At 43.8% G+C, this 18736-nt stretch overlaps 1 protein-coding gene across 6 annotated transcripts; it reads left to right on the forward strand.

Annotated features, from left to right (window-relative positions):
- Nucleotides 1-2392: 2392 nt before the first annotated feature.
- On the forward strand, nucleotides 2393-18358 carry CASP6 (caspase 6). Of its 6 annotated transcripts, XM_061192058.1 has the most exons (8): nucleotides 2667-2746; nucleotides 3089-3255; nucleotides 9230-9269; nucleotides 11102-11248; nucleotides 11681-11757; nucleotides 13642-13817; nucleotides 16936-17095; nucleotides 17753-18357. In XM_061192058.1, exons 2-8 carry the CDS (start codon nucleotides 3117-3119, stop codon nucleotides 17989-17991), a joined length of 978 nt encoding a protein of 325 aa, XP_061048041.1. In that variant the 5' UTR covers nucleotides 2667-2746; nucleotides 3089-3116; the 3' UTR covers nucleotides 17992-18357. The 6 variants fall into 6 exon arrangements, with proteins under 6 accessions (XP_061048045.1, XP_061048042.1, XP_061048046.1 ...); XM_061192062.1 differs by lacking the exons at nucleotides 2667-2746; nucleotides 3089-3255 and adding an exon at nucleotides 2393-2517 and having other exon boundaries at nucleotides 17753-18355; XM_061192059.1 differs by lacking the exon at nucleotides 3089-3255 and having other exon boundaries at nucleotides 2646-2746; nucleotides 17753-18355.
- Nucleotides 18359-18736: the final 378 nt, after the last annotated feature.

Genomic DNA, 18736 nt, shown 5'->3' on the forward strand with positions numbered 1-18736 from the left:
CAACCAGTATATGAAAAATAACTAAATTAATAGTTATCAATAAAAATAAAACCAGATCAGCAGTGTCATATTTGCATACAGGTCACCGTGATGTGCTTTTTTTTGTCTCGGGCTTATTAGGTTTCCAAAACATCCTTCAGGGTCTCCTTGCTGACTACTTTACAAATATGTCTTTGTTGGCTCTCAAGTTTTCTTAAGTGTAGTAATCAGAATTATAGAAATTTGGTATTCCTATGATTTATATAGGAAAAAAACAAGGTTTAGTGGGGTAAACACTGAAAAAAGAAAAAAGGCCAAAATTTAAGTTTTAGAATTATCTCTGAATTTAACTTTATTCCATATATTTCATTCTTTGGATAGGTAACAGTTGGCTAAGAGCTTCAGTTTCAGAAAATTCCATAAAAGTGACTTCTAAAAGTCACTTAAAAAAAGTCAGTAAAAGTCACTATAATGGCAAGAATCAAGCCATCCTGCCCGTTAACTTTTGGTCTTTAGTATATCTTAATTATTTTAATAATATGGAATTGCTTTGGGTTCTTCTTGAGAAGGAAGAGATTCCTTGGTAGGGTTCTAATTAGTCTATGTCTCAAACGTGAGCATGCAGCAGAATCACTGGAGGGCTTGTTAAAATGAGCTGCTGGACCCCACCCCCACCCAGTTTCTCATCCAGTAGGTTTGATTGTGTAGGTCCCAAGAGTTTGCATTTCTAGTATGTTCCCAGATGATGTTGATCCTGCTGATTCAGAGACTACGGTTTGAGAACTGGTGTAGGTAATCTTCAGTAGCTAAAAATAACATGTACTGAAAACTTACTGTGGGCTGGGTACTATTCTGGAACTTTGGCAGTTACTATCTCAGCTATTGAGTAAATTTGATCCCCATTTTACAGAGAAGAATTTGAAGCTGGGAGAGGTTAAACTGCCTTAAGTACTTGTCCATGGTCTCACAGCCAATAAAATGGTGGAGCCAGGATTAGAACCTAGGCAGCCCATTTCCCAATCCCAGGCACTTACCCTTTTTACTGGGGGGATAGCTATTGCTTTAAAAAGCTAGAATTTAGCATTTATAATTGTAAAATAAGTATCCTAATGCTTTGTATTTATACCTCTTAAGGTAGACAGTATTTTTATATAACCACATGCTATAAAAGCAATACAATATTCTGAGATAACAAGACACTTAAGGGGAAAAAATAAATTCCTTTCATCTGCTCCTTTCAGATAAATGGAAGGTCAGCCAGTTGGAGTTCCGTTTCTATATAAGGAGTGTTTTCAGGGCTCAAGCAGAGGAGACCCTGAAAACCAGGCGGAAGGACAGGAGGCTCTGGTGGTCAGATATTCAAACTGGGTAAAGTCCAGAGTGCAAATGCTGAAACCCTGAATCTCATTCAATGGATAAATATTTATTGAGCACCTCCTACATACTAAGCAACTGCTTTGTAATGGGGAAACCGAAAGAAGGCCAATTTTGCTTTCAATAAGCTTAAGATGGTGGCAGTAAAAATGTATTGAGCTCTTCACAAGCCAGGCGCTGTTCTGAATACAGTGATTTAACTCAGTTGTTACAACCACCATACAAGGGAGATACCGATACTCCATGTCTTCACCGCAGAATAAGGAACAAAGCTAGTGACTCCTGAAATATTTTATGCCTACAAGGAACTGAACAGTAAGTGGCGTGGGGTGAGTAAAATCCTTTGATTTCATATTCTATTCAATGACCAAGCAAGACTTCTGAACCACAAGTACATGTAGGAAAAGTTACCAAGTTAGATTTTATTTTTCCCTCCCCAATAAAGGGGTAAAGGGGTGATGCTTATAGAAGACGGATCCCTTATACTTATTTTAATGTATTAGAAATGGTGCCTTAACACATTGTTTCCCCCAATCTGATGTCGGTTACTTGTTAAATGGCAAGACCCAGAGAAGTTGGAAAGAGGAAGCCACCTTTTCTTCCGATTTCGGAGTTGTTCGTTGAAGCACATTTACACACTAGCCAACCACCCCAAGAGGAGCTCAATTCAATGCAACAGACATGCTCTGGGTCGTTAAAAGCCATAGTCTACAGACCCCAGAGTCCGGTCTCCTAATTTCTGCATGATTCCTTCCCCGAATTACCTCTACTTATAAAAGCCACACTTGAGAATCCTGGAGTGGCATCTAGTTTACTTTGGCCCGAATCCGCTATACAAACAAAGAGCGTTTTAAAATATTGTAAATTCTTACAAATCCTATAAAGTAACTCGTACTGGAGAAAGGACTACTAGGGAAACAGGAACACACAACAGCCTGCACCTTTGAGGGAGTGAGGAGGAGCAAACGCTTGGGGCGGGGCTTGAGCGTGGAGCTTGCCGCAGGTAATCTGCAGTTGCGTGGAGCCTCCCACCCCGGGACCGCCGCTCGTGCTTGGGGTAGAATCTGACGTCTCCCCACGGCAGGGTTCGGCTCTCCAAGGCGCCAGGCGGACGAGACCGCGTCCCCTGCCCTGCCCGGGCGCTCTTGCCTCGGCGAACTCCGCGTGAGGGAAAGGGGCCTTAACTCTGCGGGGGGCACTGCCACTACCGACCCCGTCCCACCCTCCAGCAGGCGGCGGGCAGGGAGCGCGGGCGCGGGGGGGTAGGGGCGGGGGAGAGGAAGGGGCGGGGGCTGCAGCCTGGCTGCAGGAAGCGGAGGCCGCCCCGGCGTCGGTGCTGCGCGCTCGGTCGCGATGAGTTCGGCGCCGGGGATCTGCGGGGCTCGCGGTTCAGGTAGGCTGCGGGTGCCGAGGGGGCGCGCAGGCGGGGGCGGGGACGCGGGCTCCTCCGGCTTTGCTCGGCGGCCGGAAGAAGTTGAGGGTCTTGGAGGGAAGCGCTCAGGTCCGGTGGGCGCAGCTTAGCTTCTGGGCTCAGAAAAACAACTCGGGAACCTCGCCGCCGCCTCCTTGCGGTCCCTGGTGGCGGCGCCGAGCGCTGGGGCGTGCCCTGGCCGCTTTTGTCCTCCGGGCGCTGATCTCTTTATAGCCGTCGGGGCTATTTAAACTTTAACTGCGCCTGGTCATAAGAAAGTTAACTTTTGGAGGTTGGATCTTGTTTTGTTTTCTCACTTCTCAGTCAAAAGAAGTGGTTGCCTGCAGTAACAATGGAGCGTGACCGGCCCGAGGCAGTGCCCGGGCAGAGAGGCCCCCGGGCTTGCCCGAGACGAAAGCCAGGCGTCGGCGGCTGCACAGCCCCCATGGCTCTCCTGCCTCCAGGAAACCTGCAGTTGTTCGTGAATTTAAGTTAAAGCCACAGTAACTATTCTCTACAAAATGATCAACTGCTAAACGCATGCTTTAGAACGTTCTTCCCTGTCACTTATTATTTTACTGATAAGGTTTAGAAATTCTGGCCATAGTAAAAAGAAAAAAAGTGGGGGGTGGTTTGAAGCGCTGTCAGTCAGTCGATGCAGAGCGCCTTTATTTCAGAGCTTTTTATTCTTCGCCGTGCAAAACAAGCCTTTTGCCCCAGAGGCAAGTTGTAAAAGGCACCATGGTTGTTCAGGAGGAAGTGGCATTACTCTGATGGACAGTGCGAGGTCCAGTGGCCATTTCCCTTTTGGAACCAGTGGTGTGGGGTGGGAAGCTGGGGCAGGGGTCCAGGATGCTTGAGGGACCGCTAGTCACCGCATGTCGCCCACCATTCTTTTTATGGCTTCCTTCCTTTTCCTACTTGCTCCCTTTTCAATCTCCACCCCACCCCTTTTCCAGTGTGTTCCAGGCCTGACATGAGTCACTCAAAGTAGGATTAATAAACCAATTGTTGGTAGGGAATATGGGTAGATTTTCATAGATACTGCAGTGAATGAAGATGACAACAGTAGATGCTGAAGAAGTTGGGAGAAATGAACACTTAGTTTAGAAAGGTTTTTGGTCTCTCTCTGGTGGGAGTGGTTTTAACATGGTGACGGAGTGTAGGGACTTTGGAATCTACAGGCAGAACTGGGTCTTCAGTACCAACTCCAGGGCACTGACCTTGGACAAATCTCTTGCACTTTCTCTGTCTCACAGGGCCTGTGGAGCAGAGTGAGATAAAGTTATCTAAAGTGCCACGCCATCAACAAATGGTAGCTGGAGGCATTAACAGATTAAGGTGTGGAGGAAAAAGGAATGATTGGTTTTGTAAAAATTAAACTTGTTTAAGGAGCAAAGAGGTCATGGTTGCATTATGGTGGAGAGGAAAATTGCTTAAATCAGAGGCAAGGAGAAGGGAGAAGAGGTCAAGAGTCAGGTTTAGTGGCGGACCCATTTTTGATGAATAGATTGCAGATGAACAGGAATTTGTAGATCTGTTATATAGAGTATCTCCCTCATTAAGATTTATTTTCTCCATGTCAACAAAGCCAGTTTGTTTGTATTCATGCAGTACGATGATACTTGTTAAAGCGCACCCTTCCTGAAAGCTGGTCTGCTGGGTACATACAGTTTAAAGTGACTGCGACAGAGTCGCATTGTATGTTCTCTGGAAGCAGAGTAAAATTGATCAACTCCAGGAAAAGTATTGGAACCTCGGTTCTAATGTCTGTCTTCATAGCTTTCTGTTATGATTCAACAAACTGCTAGAACAGAGTGGCAGCCGGACTTGGTCAGTAATTGGTATTGCAGGATACAGGGTGCCTGTTTATAGCAGAGTGAAGGTTAGAGCCTGTGAGGATCAGAACTAAAGTTTTCACAGCCCAGTGTCTTTCTACATCTATCATGTTAACAGTGACAACAAAAAAAACTTTAAAAAATGCCTCACTGAGATTGTCCTATCTGTTAACCTTGAAATTGAATGTCATTTTAAACAAATTAATCTTGAGCTACTTAAAACTGGCCATCTTTCCTAAGTCTGTAAGCTGAGGGCAGTATTTGAGATGACCCAAATGCACAGCATAAATTACATCCAGCCCAGGAGGATTGTGAAGCTCCTTCCTCGGACTGTGAAAAAGGAACTTTAAAGACCCAGTCGAGTGTACCTCTCCAGTGCTTTCACCCTCAAGGACTTGAGTTAGTTTGGTGACCGGCCAGTTGGCACAGCTTCCGCCAGGGACACTTCAAGCTGCCTTAGGCTCACTAGCCAACAAGGTGCAAAAGCCGGGAGAGGTGAACTGCTGGGTCTGCTACTACTCTGGGCATCACAGAAGAGACTCAGGTGCTCTCCAGCCTGTGCAGGTTCTTGGCGGGTGAAGGAGGTGATTGGCTTTCAGATATGGATTTAATGTGTTTAGTTTGAGTGGTTCTATTTCTCTATTGTATAATTGGTTTAATGATCAGGACGTGAGGTTATTCAAAGGATCCCGGAACAAAAGCTTTTGAAAATGGAAGGAGAGAAAACCCTGCACTGCTCTGGTAGAGCAGTGTGGGGAGCAGGAAGTAACCCCGGTAGACAGGGTGTGGAGCTCTTCAGGGAAGAGCAATTGTGGGGTAGGAGGAATCCCAGTTAGAACAGTGTGTGAGTCGGAAGTAGTCCCAATAGAGCCTTGTCAGAAGTGGGAAGTGTCCAGGGGGAGCAGCACGTGGCCTAGAAAGTATCGTGACGTATCAGTGTGTTGTAGGAAGTACTCTGGGTGGAGGAGTTTACGCGCTAGAAGAGCAGTGTGTTCAGAAGGGCAGCATCCCTGAGGAGCGGGGCGTCTTAGTAGGAAGCATCCCCCATAGAGCCGCGTGGAGTAGGAAGTAGGAGGAAGTAGGAAGCATCCCCCATAGAGCCGCGTGGAGTAGGAAGCATCCCCCATAGAGCCGCGTGGAGTAGGAAGCAGGAGGAAGTAGGAAGCATTCCCCCATAGAGCCGCGTGGAGTAGGAAGTATCCCCGGAGAAGAGTGTGTGGGGTAGGAAGTATCCTGGGTATGGCTGTTTGTGGAGTGGGCGGAGGAGGATGTGTATGCAGTGGGGCAGTGCGTGGGCTAGCAAGTGTGCTGGGTGAGCACTGAGTGCAGTAGGGAGGTGGCCCTGGGTACAGCGCAGTTTAGGAGGAGGCATCCAGGTGAAGAGGTCTCTGTTAAGGAGCTGTCCTCCGGTGGAGCACTGTCGTAGGAAGAAGTGTGTCACAGAGAGCAGTGTGTGCGGTAGCGTTCTGCACGTAGAACACTGTGGAGTGGGAGGATCCCAGGTAGAGCAGCGTGGAGTAGGAAATCTCTCCTGCAGTGCAGTGTGTGGAGTAGGAAGGTAGGATGTGTCCTCGGCTGAGCCGTGAGTGGAGCCGGAAGTATGGCCGGTGGAAAGTGTGCGGAGAAGGAAGTAGCCTCCCTAGAGCAGTGTGTGGAGGAGGGAGAGTTCTGGGTGGAGTAATTGGTAGAGTAAGAGGAGTAGGACGTGTCCTGGGGAGTGACCTGGTAAAGCAGTGTGTGGAGCAGGACGTGTCCCGGGGAGGGCAGGGTGTGGGTGCTACCAGGTGCCCTTGGTAGATCAGTGTGTGAAGTAGGAAGTGTCCAGGATAGAGCGTGGTGTGGAATAGGATGTGTCCTGAGTAGGGCAGTTTGTGGATTCGAAGTATCCGTAGCAGGGCAGTGTGTGGAGCCGGAAGCATCCCGGTTTATCATCGTGTGGAGGAGGAAGTATTCCGAGTAGAGCAGTTTCTGTATCCCGGGTAGAACACCGTGTGGCACAGGAAGTAACCCCGGTGGAACGGGGTGTGTAGGAGGAGGTACCCTGGGCATAACAGTGTGGAATCGGAAGTATCCCCCAGAGAGCCGTGTGCTCACTGGGGCAGCATCCCAAGTAGGGGGGTGTCTTATTAGGAAGCATCAGCTGTACAGCAGTGTGTGGGGTAGGACGTGTCCCCGGTAGAGCAGTGTGTGGAGGAGGAAGTGCCCTGGTAGTAGAGTAGGGCTGGAGGGTTCATGGTAGACTAGTGTGTGGTATAGGAAGTATTCTGGGTAGAGGAGTTTGTGGATCCCTGGAGAGCACTGTGCGTGGTAGGAAGTATCCCCAGTGTCGAGTGTGTGGGGGAGGAAGTGTTCTGGTGGAACAGTGACTGAGCTACCACGTAACCTTAGTAGAGCAGTGGGTGGAGTCGGTGGGATCCTGTTTAGAACATTGCGTGGAGTAGGAAATCCCCCAGTAGGGAAGTCCCCCTGGATAGAGGAGTGCTTGGTAGGAAGTATTCCCAGTAAAGCAGGGTGTGGAATATGAAGTATCCACCTTAGAGCAGGATGTGGAGTAGCACGGAAACCTTGGGGGAGTGGGGAGGATGCATTAGAGGCTGCTTTTGACTCCTAATCTTTGGTGTGAGTAAAAATCACCTTGTTAAAAATGCAGATTGTCACCTTTCCCAGGATTCTTTTTTTTTTTTTTTAATAAATTTATTTATTTATTTTATTTTTGGCTGCATTGGGTCTTCGTTCCTGCGCGCGGGCTTTCTCTAGTTGTGGCGAGCGGGGGGCTACTCTTCGTTGCGGTGCGCGGGCTTCTCATCACGGTGGCGTCTCTTGTTGCGGAGCACGGGCTCTAGGCGCCTGGGCTTCAGTAGTTGTGGCTCGCAGGCTCTAGAGCGCAGGCTCAGTAGTTGTGGTGCACGGGCTTAGTTGCTCCACGGCATGTGGGATCTTCCCGGACCAGGGATCGAACCCTTGTCCCCTGCATTGGCAGGTGGATTCTTAACCACTGCGCCACCAGGGAAGCCCTTTCCCAGGATTCTGATTCTGTAAGTCAGGGTTAGGATCCAGGAATCTGCATTGTATCACCCAGGCCAGGAAATGATGCAAAAGGTTAAGAAAAACTGGGGTGTATGGCACAGGGGAAGGGGAAGGCCGCCGTGGGGTCTTGGCTGGAATGCTGGGTGCATTACAGGAGGAACAGGCTGAGAGTGACTAGTAAAGGGCCCTGGAGTTGAATTCCCCATCTCACCTCATCCTCCCTCCCTGGGCGGATTTTTGTCAGTGAGGAGAGGTGAGGTTAGAACAATCAGGCGTCAGGGAGAGACTCCAAGGAAAGACTCCAAGGAGAGAGGGGGACCCCACCCTCTTGACTAGGAGATGATGGGTAGGAGTCTACCCTTAGGGTCTGTTGCGCTTCCTTCAAAGACCTCAACTGAGAGGTGCATCTTGCTATACTGTTGATATTGTATTACCTTCTCTCCCCTCCCCTCTTAAGCTCTTAAGTTTATCAGGTGGGCCCTTCTTGTGGAAGATGCTAGACTGACTGTGCTGTCCAGTACAGAAGCCACTGGCCACACGTTTAAATTAATTTAATTAACTGAGTTCCTCAGTTACACTAGCCACATTTCAAGTGCTCAAGACCACATGTGGCCAGTGGCTGCCCTATGGGACAGCTCTGGTGTAGGGAATTCTGTCATTGCAGAGAGCTCTGTTGCACAGCCTGTTCCCGGGAGTAGAGAGGGATTCAGTGAGAGGCTGTCTCGGGGGTGGGGAAGTCTGTTCGTGAGTCAGGAGCAGAGGGTCCCGATTTTAGGGTCGTAAGTGCACATGTATCATTCAGGAGATCAAAGTCTGAGCATTTGCCCCTTCCCTTCCTCCACCAAACGTCTACCTCTTCCAGGTGGCAGGGTAATCCGGTATTAACCACGCTCTGTTCAGTTCTCTTGCTTGACTTAATCCCTTCTCTGTTTCAGAGTATATTTGCAAAAACATTTTCTGCAAAATCAAGCAATTTCGTATTTCATTTGAGCTGCATAATCACAGAGCTACATTTGTTACTTTAGACATATTTTGCAATGAATGTGTTTGAGAAATATTTTCTCCATTTATTTTTTAAATTTTCTCCATTTCTAATCTGTTTTATTTTGCACGTAAGAGTTGAGGGTGAGAAAAAATTGAACTGTTAATTTCTAGTTATTTTTTTTAACATCTTTATTGGAGTATAATTGCTTTACAATGGTGTGTTAGTTTCTGCTGTATAACAAAGTGAATCGGCTATACATATACAAATATCCCCCTATCTCTTCCCCCTTGCGTCTCCCTCCCTCCCACCCTCCCTATCCCACCCCTCTAGGTGGTCACAGAGCACCGAGCTGATCTCCCTGTGCTATGCGGCTGCTTCCCACTAGCTATCTATTTTACATTTGGTAGTATATATAAGTCCATGCCACTCTAATTTGTTTATTAATAGCACTTTCCCTTCCTTCTCCCTTACTCCTTCTCACATACTTTGACCTTTAAACTAACCAAGACAGAAGGGGCTTAAGAGTGTAGGAGTCAAGGCAGCTGGGAGTTCCTGATGTGTTTTATGACCATTAGTCAAAAAGTATATTAACAAAACCCAACTTTTTTTTAATAGGTGAACAAAACATGACAGAAACAGATGCCTTCCCTATGAGGTAAAAATGTGCTCTTTACCAGTAAAGGTCTTTTCCTTTGGTGATCATGATCAGCCTACAGAAATCAAAGCAAGAAAGGGACCTGGGAGCTAGAGAGCAGAACTGAGAATGTCAGGTTTTAGCATTTGGAGGGTTGGTTTGTAGATGTGCAGGTTAGTGTAGATGTGCCGCCCCTGGCTGTGAAGGGACCTAGACTGAGGTTCAAAATACTGAACAATTGGGACGGCATGGGCCCTGGGGCTAGGCCTGGGCCAGGCCGTTGTCCTTGGTCGCTGACTCCTGGAGACCTGGGGGGAAGACACCCATGCAGAGGGATTGGGGTGGGCGTAGGGGTGCTCAGGATGGCTGCCGTTACCTGTTGGTACAGAAATATTGGGTGGGCCAAAAAGCTTGTTCGCTTTTTTCCGTTCGATGGCTCTAGTAGCACTTAGTTGTCTTTAACTTCATTCAAAACAATTTTGTTAGACTGTATTGTGACAGCTGTCATATCAGCATGCATTTGAAAAAAAAACTTATCAAAATTGGTGAATTTTTGTGTAACCATTTTAATATTGAAGATGGAAGGAAAAAAGCAACATTTCCAACATATTATGCTTTATTATTTCAAGAAAGGTAAAAATGCAACTGAAACACAAAAAAAGATTTGTGCAGCGTATGGAGAAGGTGCTGTGGCTGATCGAACGTGTCAGAAGTGGTTTGCGAAGTTTCGTGCTGGAGATTTCTCGCTGGACGATGCTCCACGGTCAGGTTGACCAGTTGAAGTTGACAGCGATCAAATCGAGACATTAACTGAGGACAGTCAACGTTATACCACTCAGGAGATAGCTGACATACTCAAAATACCCAAATCAAGCACTGAAAATCATCTGCACCAGCTTGGTTATGTCAGTCACTTTGATGTTTGCGTTCCACATAAGTTAAGTGAAAAAAACCTTCTTGACCGTATTTCCGCATGCGATTCTTTATGTAATGAAAACGTTCCATTTTTAAAACAAATTGTGACGGGCGATGAAAAGTGGATACTGTGCAATAATGTGGAACGGAAGAGATCGTGGGGCAAGCAAAATGAGCCACCATCAACCACACCAAAGGCCAGTCTTCATCCAAAGAAGGTGATGTTGTGTACATGGTGGGATTGGAAGGGAGTTCTGTATTATGAGCTCCTTCCGGAAAACCAAACGATTCATTCCAACAAGTACTGCTCCCACTTAGACCAACTGAAAGCAGCACTCGACGAAAGTGTCCAGAATTAGTCAACAGAAAATGCATTATCTTCCATCAGGATAATGCAAGACTATGTGTTCCTCTGATGACCAGGCAAATACTGTTACAGCTTGGCTGGGAAGTTCTGATTCATCTGCTGTATTCACCAGACATTGCACCTTCAGATCTCCATTTATTTCAGTCTTTACAAAATTCTCGTAATGGAAAAAATTTCAATCCCCTGGAAGACTGTAAAAGGCAACTGGAACAGTTCTTTGCTCAACAGGGAAAAAGTTTTGAGAAGATGGAATTGAAGTTGCCTGAAAAATGGCAGAAGGTAGTGCAACAAAACAGTGAATATGTTGTTCAATAAAGTTCTTGGTGAAGATGGAAAATGTGTCTGTCTTTTACTTAAATTCTGAAGGAACTTTTTGGCCCACCCAATATTTCAGGACTTTCCTTGCCAGTGTGGCTGGGAGGCTTCCCTAGGGCACACCAGTGGTCTGTCCGCCTGGCAAAGGAAGAGGATGCAGCAGACCTCTATCTACTCTATATGTTGACCTTGGGCTTGGAGGAGCTCATTATTTAATATGACTTAAGTGATTGTTTTTAAAACTTTTCATAAACAGAGAAGTGTTTGATCCGGCAGAAACGTACAAAATGGACCACAAGAGGAGAGGAATTGCTTTAATCTTCAATCATGAGAGGTTCTTCTGGCACTTAACCCTACCAGACAGGCAGGGCACCAGCGCCGACAGAGACAGTCTTAAGCGCAGGTAGTATGGTTTGATCTACATGTCAAGATGGTGAGGTATTTAAGTGATAACTACTTATCAAAACTTGTCCACACTGATGAAATAACAGACAGAGCAAGAGTATTTGAGGATGAACCTCATTTGGGCACAGCCTCCCTTAAGAACTTGCCTGAATTTCCCCCCTAATCCTGTTCTATTAAATGTTTCTTTGCATTGTTATAAATCTATCTGCATAGTAGATGGCAGTATTCTAACTTATATCAGTTATGAATAAATCCCTTCCTACCGTGGGTTATCAAGGAAAACCATCATTGTCATATTTGATTTTTCTTTCTCTCTAAAGAAAAGTCAATTTATACGTCATAAAAATGTGTATAGATTCCTCAAATAATTAGGGGTATGTGACAGCTTTGAATAGCTCATAAGCTAACATCCAATTTAATTTATCTCCAGGTTTTCAGATCTAGGATTTGAAGTGAAATGCTTTGATGATCTTAAAGCAGAAGAGCTACTGCTCAAAATTCATGAGGGTAGGTATCAATAGTTTTCTTATTCATATTCCTCTGATGGGATTGAGTAGTTTTCAATTATCCTATGTGTAAAGACAATTATCCTATGTGTTAATTATTATCCAAATAATTAACTGTATTGTGAAAAAGGCTTGTCAATTAATTTAGCATGGGTTATAGGTTTTGGTTGTGCCTCTCTGATTGTGTTACCTACCAGATTTAGAGACCTTTGCAAAGTATTATGCCTCCAAAGTTACAGTCTATATACCACTAGTTACAGTCTATTACTCTAGAAATGAATGAAATGATCTTTTCATTTGGCAATTAAAAGCCGAAAACGCAAATACTACAGATGCTGGGTAGTCATTTTTTAATTGACTCCTTCCATACCCAAGTTTTTTACTGGCTTCAAAATACTGTTGATTTATATACATTATCTCTTAATTTCTACATCACTATGCAGTAGTAGGTAAATGAACAACTTACGTTTATAATAATCACTACATGTCATGGATTTTTAAGTAATTTGTCAATGGACTATTATAACATTTACATAATTAAACTTTCTTCCGAGCTCTTTTTTTTTAAATTGAGGTATAATTGACATATAACATTAGTTTCAGGTATACAGCATAATGATTTGATATTTGCATACAGTGGGAAACGATCACCACAGGAAATCTAGTGACCGTCTGTCACCATACGTACTTACAAAGACTGTCTTTTCTTGTGATGAGGACTTTTGAAGATCTCCTCTCTCGGCAGCTTTCCAGTATGCGATGCCGTATTGTTAACTACAGTCATCATGCTGTCCATTACATCCCTGGGACTTACGTATTTGTGTAACTGGAAGTTAGTACCTTCTGCCCCCTCCCCCATTTTGCCATACCGCCCCATCCCTGCCTCTGCCCCAGCAGCCACCAGTCTGTTCTCTGCATCTTTGAGGTTGGTCGCCTGCTTGCTGGCTGGTGTTTTGGATTCCACATATAGTGAGACCATGTGTTTCTCTGCCTTCTCTCACCTAGCATAATGCTCTCAGGATTCAGTCATGTTGTTGCAAATGGTGAGATTTCTTTTCTTAGTGGCTGAATGGTAAGCCACTGTATATACACACGTCTTCTTTATCCATTCATCCATTGTTGGACATTTAGGTTGCTTCCATATCTTGGCTGTTGTAACAATTGCTGCAACGAATGTGAGGGTTCATATATCTTTTCAAATGAGCTTTTTTGTTGTCTTCGGATAAATACCCAGAAGTGGAAGTGTGGGATACAGTAGTTCTATTTTTAATTTTTTGAGGAACCTCGTACCAGAGTTCTTCTTTAACTTGTAAATAATTTCAACTGGCTGCTTACCAGGTTTTCTACTTTGCTTGCTCCTCAGCTTTGGAGGACATCACTCTCCCGTCTTAATACTCTTTCGGAAGCTCTGAGCGCCGCGGACATAGAGTGAAGGTGCTGCACTCCTTGGAGGTGCAGCGACACATAGGGAGGTGTTATGTAGTAGTTTTTGGGTCTTTCCAGAAGGTCTCTGCTGATTCAAGGAAACTTATATTGCCAAAATGACTTGGATCTTTTAAGGGTGTTCCCCACAATAATCCCTTTAGGTTTTCCATGTCATTATTCTGTGTTTTAGAAGAGCTAACAAAATCTGTTCAACTCTATTACTTTGAACTGCAATAATTTGGATTTTTTAAAAATCAGATATAGTATGGTATAAATTATTGCTTGATTAAATACTAAAATAAGTTGTGTTTCATTACAGACATTTTATATTATAATAAATTTTCCCCCTCCCTCAATTGTATGTATGTAACTTTATTCTAATATTAGTAAATTAAATTTTTAGATGTAGATAATAAGCACCTTATTTTCATTTCTAAGTAACTTTTGGGGGCCTTTTTAGCATCAACCGCTAGCCATGCAGACGCCGATTGCTTTTTGTGTGTTTTCCTGAGTCATGGTGAAGGCAACCACATCTACGCATATGATGCCAAGATTGAAATTCAGACACTGACTGGCTTGTTCAAAGGAGACAAGTGTCAGAGCCTGGTTGGAAAACCCAAGATATTTATCATTCAGGTAAGACTGATTATGTTATAGTCTTAATTATCAAGGCCATGGTTCTGTACATGTGACTAGAAAGGACTAAAGCTGATTTCGGAAGTAACTTTCTCCAGTAATCGGAAAGGCCCTTTTTGAATCCTAGCCAGAGTCGCAGTTTGAGCTGTTAGTATCTTTATCACTTGGATTGACATTGGAAATGACTCAAAATAACGAATGTGCTGCTCCCTGGCCCAGCCCAGTGTCAAGGCAGAGCCGCTGGACGAGCATCTGCTGGTGGGCAAGTGCAGTGCAGGGCCACCTGTTCAGACCAGGTTTGGTTTGGGGGCTGGAGAGCGTGCTAGCTGGTGGGAAGAATGTGGGCATAGAGACTTCTAGTCCTAGCTTGCCTCGTCCTTTCACATTTTCCCTTAGGCCAAGATGTGGTTACCCACTGCCAAACTGGTATTAGGGATAAAAATATTTGGGGGCTTGAATAGCATCATTTGGTACCTCAATAAGGATTCTGAACAAAAAAGAGAATTCCTCACGTTCCAGGGCTGCAATCCTCTATTTCCATGAACGGCATGGAGGACACAGCCACGTTTCACACCCGGCCGTACCTTGAGGAAGGGAGTAGGGGGGGCTATAAAAAAAAAAAAAAAAAAGTCAAGGATGACTCTCTGGTTTCATGTTTGGACAGCTGCATTGGGGTGTCTGTGGGACATGTCGTTGGAGATACAGGTCTAGAACTTGAGACAGGCAGCCTGGATTAGAGAAATAAGTTTGGGAGTAATGAGGGGATGGGTGGTACTGGAAGGCATGGGAGTAGATGAGTTTCCCCATGTCAAGTATAGCCTGGAAAACGAGTGTAGAGGGAATTCCGTGGCGGTCCAGAGGTTAGGACTCAGTGCTCTCACTGCCAGGGCCCCGAGTTCAATCCCTGGTCGGGGAACTAAGATCCTGCAAGTCGCGGAGCAACTAAGCCCGTGTACCACAACTACTGAGCCTGTGCTCTAGAGCCCGCGAGCCACAACTACTGAGACCACGCACCACAACTACTGAAGCCCGCGTGCCTAGAGCCCGTGCTCTGCGGCAAGAGAAGCCACCGCAGTGAGAAGCCCGCGCACCGCAACAAAGAGTAGCTCCTGCTCACCACAACTAGAGAGAAAAGCCCGCCTGCGCACAGCAACGAAGACCCAACGCAGCCAAAAAATAAATGAATATTAAAAAAAAAAAAATGACAGGTGACTGCTCGTGAAAAAGGGAGTGGCCGGCACTGTCAGACAGGAGAATTGGAAATAACTCATGGGCCGCAAAGGAGGAAAATGTTTTGCCAAGTTATTTCATTTCTCTGTGCCTCAGATTCTTCATCTGTGACATAGGGGTAAAATAGCACTGGCTCATGGGGTGGTTGAGAGGATAAAACGATCTGGCCTAACAAATGAAAAACACTTCGAACAGTGCCTGGCACATGGCAGGCCCCCAGTAAAGGCTGGCTCTTATTCTTACTGCAGTTGATTTGGCAAGTGATGGCATTGAGTTCCATGTGTTCTACGTTCCATTTAGGAAGACAGTTGAAAATAAGGTCTGAAAATAAGCCTGGTAATACTATATAAGATCAAAATCTCCCTGTAAAAAATAGGATATTAGCGATCTTCTATTTATATGATAACTCTGAAATCCATCAGAACTGTTTTAAAACTTCTAATTCTTCAGCCATTTCAGAATTGATGAATGCATTTATAATACTACAGCAGAATCTTGTTAGAGCACTGTATTAAGTTTACTGGGGCTGCCAGAACAAAGTACAGGCATACCTCACTTTATTGCACTTTGCAGATAGTGCTTTTTTTTTTTAACAAATTGAAGGTTTGTGGCAACCCTGTGTTGATGCCATTTTTCCAACAGCATTTGCTCACTTCGTTTCTGTGTCACATTTTGGTAATTTTCATATTTCAAACTTTTTCATTATTACATTTGTTATGATCTGTGATTTTGACATTACTACTGCAAAACGATTATGACTAGCTGAAGACTCAGGTGATGGCTAGCATTTTTTAGCAATAAAGTATTTTTTAATTAAGGTCTGTACTTTTTTTTAGACATAATGCTATTGCACACTTAATAGACTACAGTATAGTGTAAACATAACTTTTATATGCACTGGGAAACCAAAAAATTCATGTGACTCACTTTATCGTGATACTCGCTGTGTTGCTGTGGTCTGGAACCGAATCTGCACTATCTCTGAGGTCTGCCTGTACACAAACTGGGTAGCTTAGACAAGAGAAATTTATTTTCTTGCGGTTCTGGAGGTTAGGAGTCTGAGATCAAGGTGTCAGCAGGGTTGATTTCTTCTGAGGCCTCTCTCCTTGTCTGGGAGGTGGCTTCTGTTCACATGCTCTTTCCTCTGTGCATGTCTGTGTCCTGGTCTCTCTTTATAAGGATGCCAGTCATAGTGGGTTAGGGCCCACCAGTAGGACCTCATTTTACCTTAATTATCTCTTTAAAGGCCATATCAGCAAATACAGTCACATTTGAAACACTGGGGGTTATATATTATATATTGAAGTCCTTAGTGTATAAATGGGGGGGGGACAAAATGCAGCCCATAATAGTTATTTGAGTAGAAATTAATTTTAGCCCTTGTGTGAGTCAGAATTAGTAAGAATTTGAGCCCTCACTTTAAAGTAGGAGCAAAAGGCAGGAGGCACATTAATAGATGTCCTCTCAGGTCATGTGGTGTCATTTTGACCCTTAACAATTTATGGCAGCAGCTTGGCAAGGAAAACCCAATCTGGGAATATATTACCTGATTATACAGAAACACTTAGGCAAATACTATAGCTTTTAAAAGAAAGGGTGACTCTTGGTACTATGGTGTGGGTAATCCATAAGAAACTGTAAAACCGCAGATGCTTTCCCTTTTACAGTGTACCGTTCAATCAACATTAACTATAAGAAAACATAAGTAGGAAAAAAACCTGTCAGCTTTGGCCTGCTCTAAACCTTAATGCATTGTTTCTGAAGCGCCTATAAAGTGGCTTCTGTTGATGTTGCAGTGGAGGTGTACTGAATCACACATTCACTGTGAACATGAAGCATTGGGAAGAATAGGTAAGTAAAGGAGGGGATTTTCCTCCTTGTCTCGTAGGCATGTCGGGGAAACCAGCACGATGTGCCAGTCATCCCTTTGGATGTAGTGGATCATCAGACAAACAAGCTGGATGTCAACCTAACCCAGGTGGATGCAGCCTCAGTTTATACACTTCCTGCTGGAGCAGACTTCCTCATGTGTTACTCTGTGGCAGAAGGTGTGTGGGTGTTTAATACAAATGTGTAATTGGCTTTCTTGGCTAAGTTCTCCTGTAAGTTTCACCTTGGCTTGATTTAGTTGAGGTCTTTCGAATGGGGCACGTGATTTGGTCGTGAAGCTCAGAGGCTTAATGGACTTCTTGGTGCCATGTGATCAGAGTGATATCTAAAAGTATAAAATACCTTATAGAAAAATCCTTCCTGAGAACTATGTTAAATAAAGCTACAAGGCTAATTATATTGAATATTAGCAGCAGAATATGTCAATTACTGATGGTGACACTGCTTTTGTGGTAACACTCGCAGAAAACGTTGAAAAATATTCTGATGACAGTTCTCTGCTCTTGCAGTAAATAATTTTATGTTTTTCTTTTTTCTAATCGCTTGTCTCAGAAATCATTGCCTGGTTACTACTATCTTGGGAATTTTTAGGAAATGGAGAAAATTACATAGCATTAACCCTATTTTTATAGAACTGTATGGAATTAATCTTTTTTCCCACATGAGAATAGTCAACAGAAAACTTTTAAAACTGTATCATGGCACATCTTAGTCTTCTCCAAGGATTTTTAAGAACTCAGACTTTTTAAAGGTGTTTTTCTGTCACAGTAAGTGACCAGAAAACTTCAGTGGTTCCTCCTATCTATCTTTTTTAGGTTATTACTCTCATCGGGAAACTGTGAATGGCTCATGGTACATTCAAGATTTGTGTGAGATGCTGGGAAAATTCGGTTCCTCCTTAGAGTTCACAGAACTCCTCACACTGGTGAACAGGAAAGTTTCTCAGCGCCGAGTGGGCATCTGCAGAGACCCAAGTGCAATTGGAAAGAAGCAGGTTCCCTGCTTTGCCTCAATGCTAACTAAAAAGCTGCATTTCTTTCCAAAATCTAAATGATTGATAGGTGCTATTTTGTTTTATGTATCTGTATTTTTATATAAAGAAGTATCTCTAGGTTGAAGCAATTTAAATGGTGCAGCAATTTTAAATGTCTTAAGCTTTAATGAGAGAACTTTACAAAAAAAATAGCTCATATTGGCCATGGTGAAGGGGTTTGATATATGTAGAAATGAAATCCTCAGGGAATTCCTATAAATAAAAATCCACAAGCATTTGTAATACTTGACTCTTGTAGTAAATTGCAAGGTTACTCAAAATATCTGACTGATTTAACTTGTATTTTGTGACTTTTTATAAAACTTTATAATGTTTTTAGAAATTTTTGAACCTAATAATGCATTGTTTTCCTTTAATATCTGAAATTCACTCTTTATTAAATTTTTCTAATTCACATTCTTACTCATTTGTGTAATTTATAGATGACTTGTTTTACTTGGTCATATAAATTAATCTACATATGAATTATCACTTTTTATATAGGACTTCTTTAACTCTCACTTTAAAAAAAAAAAAGAGCCTTCAAGAACTATTACATGGCATTCTGAGGAAGAAATATAAAACACAGTTAATTCTTAGTCAGTAGAGGCTACACACTTGCAAAGTTTGATTCTGTCAGTATCTTGCATGTTAGTTACTATTCACTGTCCGGCAGTCCCACGCACAGACCATCATCATGTTCATGGAATAATAGATGATACCTTTTTTTTTTGGCTGTGCCATGCAGCATGTGGCATGCAGGATC

Source organism: Eubalaena glacialis, chromosome 5 (genome assembly GCF_028564815.1).
Source record: "Eubalaena glacialis isolate mEubGla1 chromosome 5, mEubGla1.1.hap2.+ XY, whole genome shotgun sequence".
NCBI classification, from domain to species: domain Eukaryota; kingdom Metazoa; phylum Chordata; class Mammalia; order Artiodactyla; family Balaenidae; genus Eubalaena; species Eubalaena glacialis.

Bases quoted from the DNA above. Each gene is read 5' to 3' on its own strand.
- CASP6 (XM_061192058.1), top strand. From the start codon at position 3,117: ATGGAGCGTGACCGGCCCGAGGCAGTGCCCGGGCAGAGAGGCCCCCGG. The intron at 3,256-9,229 runs GTTAAAGCCACA...TTTTTTTAATAG, and splicing joins GCAGTTGTTCGTGAATTTAA to GTGAACAAAACATGACAGAA. The intron at 11,249-11,680 runs GTAGTATGGTTT...ATTTATCTCCAG, and splicing joins AGAGACAGTCTTAAGCGCAG to GTTTTCAGATCTAGGATTTG.